Below are 7,978 nucleotides of genomic sequence, written 5' to 3'. Positions count from 1 at the left end.
GAAGCTGTGGCTGTCCCATCCCTGGCAGTGTTCAAGGCCAGGTTGGATGGCGCTTGGGGCAATCTGGTTTAGTGGAAGGTGGCCCTGCCATGGCAGGGCAGGTGAAACTGGATGATCTTTAAGGTCCTTTCCACCCCAAACCTTTCTGTGATTCTATGACTGATTTCCTAGCTCTGATCTCTCACCACAGGCAGACCCAGCTCAGGATTTTGGTTGCTCTAGGCCAGTCCTCTGTGCAAAAAAAAAAAAGTTGTGGCTTGTTTTTTTTTGTTGTTGGTGGTGGTTTTGGTCACTTTTTGGTGGAAGCACCAGGTCTGTAGTGGAACTGAGCTTTTCCCTGGCAAAAATCCCAGTCACTGCAATCACTCATGTTGAAGCCAAACTGAATTGTGAGGCTGAAGCACCTCGCTGGTGGAGCTCACAAGACTCGGTGGGGCTGAGTCACTGGGCTGACAGCACCAATTTTCACAAGTATGGACAGAATCATGTAGCAGAACTCTGTGACATCATTTAATAATTTGCTGTCTTAAATGAAACTGGATAATTACACATAAAGGCACTGGCAATGGCATCACTGCTACTTCTTTTTTATTACTATTGTTGATCAGGCATCTGTTAATTATTATTAACCTGGTGGTGGTGGTGGTGAGCCTGCTGTTTGGTGAAGAGAAACTCCTTGTAAACAAGGCTCCCCTCTGGAACGGCGGCGCAACGCGGACGCACAGAACCACCTGCCCTACACTAGCCGCCCCCTGCCACCCGGCCGGACCGGGCGTTCCCCCCTGGTCAAGTGGTACAGCCGCCCCCCGCGCCGCCCGGTGGTTCGCGCCGCCGGGTGGTGACGGCGGAGTGGCGCATGCGCAGAAGCGCGTATGGCGGCTGCGCTGTTGAGGGCGGTTGTTGTGGAAAGTGGGGCTGGTCGGGTCTGGCCGGGCCGGGCGCTCCCGGGAGGACGGTGGGGGCGGCTTGCCGCTCGGGGCAGTCCCGGAGCCGGGAAAGGCCGGCCCCCCATCTCTGGCAGCGCTGTGGATGAGGAACTGCGGGTGTGAGCGAGGTCTGTGCGCCTGGGCCGGCACCCCAGGTCTGCGTGAGGGGCTCGGCGGCGTCCGGGCGGGCGGGGACGGGGTTGTTGTGCCGGTGTTTGCGTGGGGACGCAGGTGCTGCCGCCGCCGTGCTGCAGCTGGTCTTCGCCCGGTGGATCGCGCTGTTCAGGATCTGCTCCTGTCGTCGGACTAGTGTGTTTTACCCTGTTTTTTCTCCGGAGATTTGGGGGAGGATGGTGCTGCTGGGATTCCACCTTCGAGTCGGTCTAGTCCGGTGTGAGGCTCTGGGGCGGGTGTGGGGTCCTCGGACAGAAGCTGACAGCCAACTCCCTTGTCTTGGAGAGGGGCATCTGCGGGTACAGGTCCCTACGGGGTGTGGACTGATGGTGGCGTTTGCTGCATGGTGAAGCAAGGCTGGGGCATCTCACCAGGGTATCTGAACTCGGTAGCTGTGGCTTTTTCATCTAGCTTCTACCAAACTCCCAAACGCGTTGTAGTTTGGAACGTTTACAGGCTGCAGTGGGTCTATTATCTAGCTGTTCCCTCCCCATAAATCCATGGGTTTTGAACTACAGTGTATTCAGGAAGTTTCGGGTAACTTGAGGCACTTACTGCTGGGCTGTTCAGTTAATGACACTAATGTTGTTAGTAATACACGTTAATGTTGCTTGTCTGCATTCCATAGTCTTGCATTTTTGGAATATGTTTTCTGTTGGAAAGTGGTTTAATGTGCAGAGACTGACTGCAAAGTCTTGTTTCGAGATATGATCCTGAAAGACCTTTTCTGTGTGCATGGTCCTGCACACTGGATTAAGTTCTTTAGTTTTATGTCCTAGGTCTGTATCTGAATTGCACCCAAAGCCATAGGAAGTGGTGGAAAGTCAGTGAGAGAAAAGCAGGGGAGTAGGAGAATAATGGCATAGGTGAATAACTGCACGTTGCTGTTCAAGTGAAAGTTCCATAAGTAAGAAAACAGGGCTTGCTTCTTTGTATTTTCTCTTCCTTTTGCTTGCCTTCCTAATTTGCCCTCCTCAGCTTTTGTTTCAGTGCACTGCTTTGTATTAATCCAGATTTTGCAGGCCAATTGTTAAACACGTTGTTAAACATGCTCCAGTTTGTTGGTTTGTTTTATTTTTTTTTTTTTTGTCTGTCTGTTTGTTTTTGGGATGAATGTGCCTAATGCAACAGGACTAAAGCTGTAACTGCAGTGGAAGTGAGTTCTCTGTGGTTTAGAACCTGTGTATATGGATGACTTAGAAATTCACGTTTTATTTTGGTTTTTTTTTTTCCTTATTCCAGATGGAAGAGTTCATGGTTTCTGATTTGCATAATAGCAGAGGCTGAATAGGCATAAAGGAGACTATAGTGCGGGTGAGAAGTGTCAAAGAAGAAGAAATGAATCCTACAAATGCTGATCCAGTGTTTGGGGTCACTTTTGAATGGGACTATCTCTTATGGGAAGTTCGTTTGACATTTGTAGCTGCTGGCTTTTTAATCTATTTGGGAGTATTCCTTCTGTCTCACTGGTTGTCTTCATGGATGAGTACCACTTACCATGCCTTGTATGCAAAGGAGAAGGTGTTTTGGAATATGGCAGTCACACGTGGTGTGTTCGGACTTCAGAGTTGTGTTGCTGGGCTATGGGCTTTGCTCGTAGATCCTGTTTTTCATGCTGACAAAGTGTATTCACAGCAAAATTGGAGTTGGTTTAACTGTTTAATAGCTGCTGGATTTTTCTTGCTTGAAAACGTAGCTGTTCACATGTCCAACATTATTTTTAGAACATTTGACGCTTTTTTGGTAGCTCATCACTTGCTAGCTTTTGGTGGCTTGGCTGGTCTAGTGATTAATGTGAAATCTGGACATTATCTGCCTTTGATGGGAATGCTGCTGGAGATGAGTACTCCCTCAACATGCATTTCCTGGATGCTTTTGAAGGTAAGACCGTGGTAATTTTGTTTGTAACAGTTTTCATGCATCTCACTTTTCATGGGTAATCTCTACAGTTTGTTTAGATAGCTTTAAAGTAAAATATATAATTCATATAACTGGGGCCCATGTTACTGTGATACCTTCTTTTTGTCATGATATTTCTGTAGTCCTTCATACAGGTTTTTGTGTGATAACGTGTGCATGTGGATAGTGAGATGGTATAGATCTGTTCTGAGTTTGGGGTGTGGTATGCATGTGGAGTATCGTAGTTCTGCATGGAAAAAATGCCTGACAGCATGTGTTTATGAAAGCTGGGTATTTGCATTAGTGAACTGAGGAATCTCTAGAACTATCTTGAAGTAACAATCTCACTCCTGCATACTTTCTGTTCTTGTTTTTCTAGGCTGGCTGTGCTAACACCTTTTTCTGGAAAGCAAACCAGTGGGTGATGATCCACCTGTTTCACTGTCGCATGATTCTTACTTACCACATGTGGTGGGTGTGTATTTTCAATTGGAATTCTGTGGTAGAAAATCTGGGACTTCTTCATTTTACTGTTCTATTCTCAGGATTATTTGCCGTTACACTAATACTTAACCCATACTGGACGTACAAAAAAACTCAGCAACTTCTGAACCCAACTGACTGGAATTTTGAAAATAAAGCAGTGGAAAATGGAAAATTAAATGGTGAAACACATCAAAAGAAGAGGATGTAACACTGAAACAGCTGTTTCCGTATAGGGTGGCAAAAGAATACAATGCAGAGTAATTCTTTGCCTGTGAAATAGAAGCTTTTGCATGAAGCTCATTAACACAGTGATTCCTTGCTGGTAGGATTCTGTGTGCACCAGAAGTATTTTAATACATTTTTTCTGTTTCATATGTGCATACACATAATATAGTCAACCTCTTAAGATATACACCAACAATTTTGTCAGGTTGGACAATATTTCATGATCTAGTAGTGATGTGCTCTCTAATGGCATCCTTTATCCTAATGCTTCCAAGTGGCTTTACAGTTAATTTGTCTATTAAGCTCAGCTTGAATCAAGTTTAGCTTGAATCCTATTTCATACATGTCAGAGATACTGTTACTGGAAGTTATGTTGTTTATTAAGATCAATTATGATGTTAGTTAGGTATGCATGGGTACCTAGTTCCTGTGTGTCATTTAGTCATTCCAAGTGACTGAATTGGTCAGTGGTAGAATGCAGTCACAGCTGGATTGTGGGGTTTGTTTTTTTTCTGGTTTTTTTTTTTGGTTTTTTTTGTTTGTTTGTTTTTTTGTTTGTTTTTTTCATTTTGGGGTTCTTTTTTCCTTATTTTAAGTGCACTTGAGGAAAAGGAATTGAGTGTTCACTGTCAAAGTGAGTTTCCAGGTTGCCCTTAGTATGGGAGGAGTTCATATCCACCACAGAGATGCATGTGGGGATGCAGGCATTTATTATGCTGGTGGTCTAGCTGGGCGATCATAGCGGTCCCTTCTGGACTTGAAGTCCATAAAATACAAAAGACAACAACAGAATGTTTGGCTCCCTTTCTGTGCTTGAAAAGATTCCTGCTTGATTAGTAAAATAGTTTTCTTTGTAGGTCCCATGTGAGGGGTCATGTAATTAGTTCTGTTAGTGCTTCTGTTGTGGTTCCTCTTATTTTTTGAAATTTTCTTCGTTATATAGAGGGTTTTAGAACCTGAGGAGGCTCCTCTGGGGGGGGAAGCCTGTATTGCCTCCTTTAAGAGTTCAGTTGTTCTTCTACTAGTTTTATTTTACTTCAAAGAACATACAAAGTGACACTAACAATCCTTTGCACTTTATCTGCTACATAACTAAAGCTTTCCTTGACTTAAGGAATAGAGTCGCTTTTCAGATATGGACTTGACAAATTGTGGTGAGTGTTCTCCCCCTAGTAGCATTTCTCTGATGGTTCCAGGGTAAGTATTGGACCTCAGGTGAAAGTCTAATGATCACGACAGAAGACAGTGACGCCTAGTGGCAGGAGAGTGACAAGGCTGTTAAGTAGTTTTGTGCCCTGAGCTGAGGTAAAAAGCCCGTCGTGTGAAACTTGGTTTTATAGTGGGGTGTGACTGCTACACAAGTTTATTTTCCAAAGCAATAAGACTGGGCAAACCCGAGCTATGAAGAATTTTAGGTCAAGGCATATGTTAGAGGCTTTATGTGCTGATCTGTGGTGGGGCACTTTTTAAACATGTAAGGGAAGCACTGTTTAGTGTAAACAGCACCATGTTGTTAATTTTTGGTGGAAACGTCCTTGATTTGGTTCTGAGTGAAGGGAGGAAACTAGTGGTCAGGTTGCTGTGTTCCCTAATTTACTTTGTGAGACCACAGAGCTGAACAGCCGCTCTACGAGGGAGAGGAAACTTCTCACTAGTACGTCACAAATATAAGACTAGATGTTGTTGATAATGATGAAGTGGTGAATGTCTGAAACTGACCATTCAGAACCAGGCTAGTAATTTTGCACAGCAGCCCTGTCGTTCTGCTGATACTCAATAAAGAAATCTATATTTGTGCTACCTTCTTCTAAGCAGGCCAGAAGGGGAAGTGGGGTTGAGGGGAGCAAGTGGCTTTGTGGCACTTAGTTGCTGGCAGGGGTTAAACCACAACACAGTGTTTTGGCACGATAAGCCTATATGAATGCCATTCTACAGAGAAAAGGGTTCTCTAAAGTTTAGAACTATGTGCTTCTCCTGAGGAGTTGTGTGTGGGAGAATAATGTCGAAAGTGCTTTAGAAGAAGGCAGGGGATGAATTCCTTGGGAACAACCCAAATACGTGATCCAAATATATATCTTGCAGAATCCAAACATCACTTGCAGGAGTTCCAGAGGAGAAGGCAGGGGTCAAGTCACCAGGTATCAAAATGCTGGTGTACTCTGTGCAGCTTAAAACTGGAAGGTTTGGATTCAGTAAAACTAGGTGTTGTGATTTAAGCTGAACCCAGGACACTAAGTAACAATTATGAAAATTTCAGCTATGGAATTCTGAAGAATCCTAGCAGAAAATGAAAGAATTAAAAGAAAAGTAGATTTTGGCCAAGTGTGTGACTTTTATAGTGGCTGGCTGAAGGAGGTAGTTTCTATGTACTAAGAGAAGAGAATATGAAGGGGTGGGGTTAGTAGTGAATTTGGGAATGAAAATTGAAAAGCAATGTGATCCAAGTGGCACCAGGCTTCTAAAGTTTAGTACTTTGTTTTATCAATTTGTGTAGTGTTATGTGGATTTTAAATATCTCATTAAAAGTGTTTTTTATTATAATAAGGAAGTCTGGTTAGTATGCATCTTAGCAAGATTTCATGCAAAGACTGTTATGGTATATCTCAAATCTTTTGCATGTCTCAACCATGCAATTAATACCCCAGATCACCTGTTAACTTAAACATTGCTAGATCTACTAGAAAAAAGGGAGCTACGCAATAAAGCAAATAACAGCACTCATTTCTGTTGGTTTGAGTGCACCTTTACAGTCGACCTAAAAATACAACAGGACATAAAATACAGACAACCATTATTCTTCATCTTGATGGCCTAGAGTTGGAGTTACCAGGTCTGTTACACAGGCACTTTTATTATACTTGAGTGTTTTCTTCCCTGCCTTTTGTTGCTCACTTTAAGGGGATTTTCTGGTTTGTGATTGTGGCTGATTGTCTCCTTGCTCTGAAACAAGACTCAAAAAGGTTCTCTGAGGGGGTTGGTGTCTAATTACCTGTATAAATAAGTGCTGCTTTTCAACCCGAAAGTAGACTAGCCATAGTTTGTTTGTAAATTTTGTTAATGTGAAACTAATCCCAGTCCTGTTCGGCCTCTCTTGTAAGGCCTCTTCTACAAGCTAATGTTGAAATACTCACATTTGGCTTTGGTAGTGGCTGGATCAGGTCACAAGGTGTGCCGCTGCCATGATTTGGAAAAGTCTTGCATAATACCATTTTGGGTGAATTTTTTTGTTTGCCTAGGTGACTGCTGGAGACTTCATCTTCCTTTTTTTTTTCCTTTTTTTTTTCTTTTCTTATTCAAGGAGTCCTGATAAACTGTGATGGGGGTGTTTGGCATTTGGCTTTTTTGGGGGGGAGGTGTTTTTGGGGGGCTAATATTTTTGTTTGTATGTAAGGAAAATGCCTGATCTAAGACACCGTGGCCAGACATCTTGTTCTTACCATCATCATACAGCATTCCTAAATCACAGTTTGTGTGTGCTTCCATTTGTGTCCTGTCTTAGTTTTGTTCCAAAACCTGTCATCCTTTCCCTTCCACCAATCTTTCAGTAGTATTTACTGTCACTTGTAGTACAGGTCATGATCTTGAAGCAGGCACGTTGCCACAGTGATATTTCTGTCTAATAGTTTTCAGCATGTACTGTTGTGCCCTTCTTCCACTAAGTGCAACGTCCAACTCTTTCAGGTTTTCTTGCTTTTTCCTGGTAATACTGATTAAATATTGCTGTTACATACAGTAATAAGACACCTTTCTTAACCTCAGGGAGACTCCCACTCAAAGTGATTTTACAAGTATTAAGCAAATTCAAGTTTGCTCTTATATAATAAAATGTTGAATGCTACAGCATCTTTACACTGTGTACATAAATAAAATTATTTTATTGAATAGTTGTCTCCTGAGTTTTCATTTACTCATGACAATAATGTATATTTTTTACTTGCTATTTGTTACTTTAACAGTTATTGCAGTGCACACACTAAAACGATGAGTTGTTTATTTTGAAGTACTCTTGTTAAACTTGACAAAGGCAGTATCATATCCATGTAAATAGCTATGAAACTTTGTAAACTTAAATATTTAACATATTATTACATGAACTTGTTTGGTTACATGACTAGAAGCTGTGACATATGTAAGTATGTAATAAAAATGGTTTAAAAGAATCACTTGGAAATGATCTTTATGACTTTGTTTCTTTGAAGTGTGGGTTCCATTTTTTTTTTGTTAGCCTCTAACTGTGAAGACATTTCATTTGATACCACATGACACTG

General features: G+C 42.3%; 1 protein-coding gene across 2 annotated transcripts; it reads left to right on the top strand.

Annotated features, from left to right (window-relative positions):
• The first annotated feature begins 922 nt into the window (after positions 1–922).
• Positions 923–4,251, top strand: CLN8 (CLN8 transmembrane ER and ERGIC protein). 2 transcript variants are annotated; one of them, XM_061357535.1, is made up of 3 exons: positions 923–1,054; positions 2,343–2,981; positions 3,379–4,251. In XM_061357535.1, the coding sequence occupies exons 2-3, from the start codon at positions 2,439–2,441 to the stop codon at positions 3,691–3,693; spliced, it is 858 nt and encodes a 285-aa protein (XP_061213519.1). In that variant the 5' UTR covers positions 923–1,054; positions 2,343–2,438; the 3' UTR covers positions 3,694–4,251. The 2 variants fall into 2 exon arrangements, with proteins under 2 accessions (XP_061213519.1, XP_061213518.1); XM_061357534.1 differs by having other exon boundaries at positions 929–1,081.
• Positions 4,252–7,978: the final 3,727 nt, after the last annotated feature.

This window comes from Neopsephotus bourkii, unplaced genomic scaffold (assembly GCF_033783945.1).
Source record: "Neopsephotus bourkii isolate Nb327-2 ecotype Australia unplaced genomic scaffold, CSIRO-AGI_Nbou_v1 NB_908, whole genome shotgun sequence".
In the NCBI taxonomy this organism is placed as follows: domain Eukaryota; kingdom Metazoa; phylum Chordata; class Aves; order Psittaciformes; family Psittacidae; genus Neopsephotus; species Neopsephotus bourkii.
The sequence above is the reverse complement of the archived record's forward strand: the minus strand, read 5'-3'. Positions and strand labels throughout refer to the sequence as shown.

Excerpts from the sequence above, each read along its gene's own strand:
- CLN8 (XM_061357535.1), top strand. The coding sequence starts at position 2,439 with ATGAATCCTACAAATGCTGATCCAGTGTTTGGGGTCACTTTTGAATGG. Across the intron at positions 2,982-3,378 it reads TTTCCTGGATGCTTTTGAAG|GCTGGCTGTGCTAACACCTT; the intron begins GTAAGACCGTGG and ends TTGTTTTTCTAG.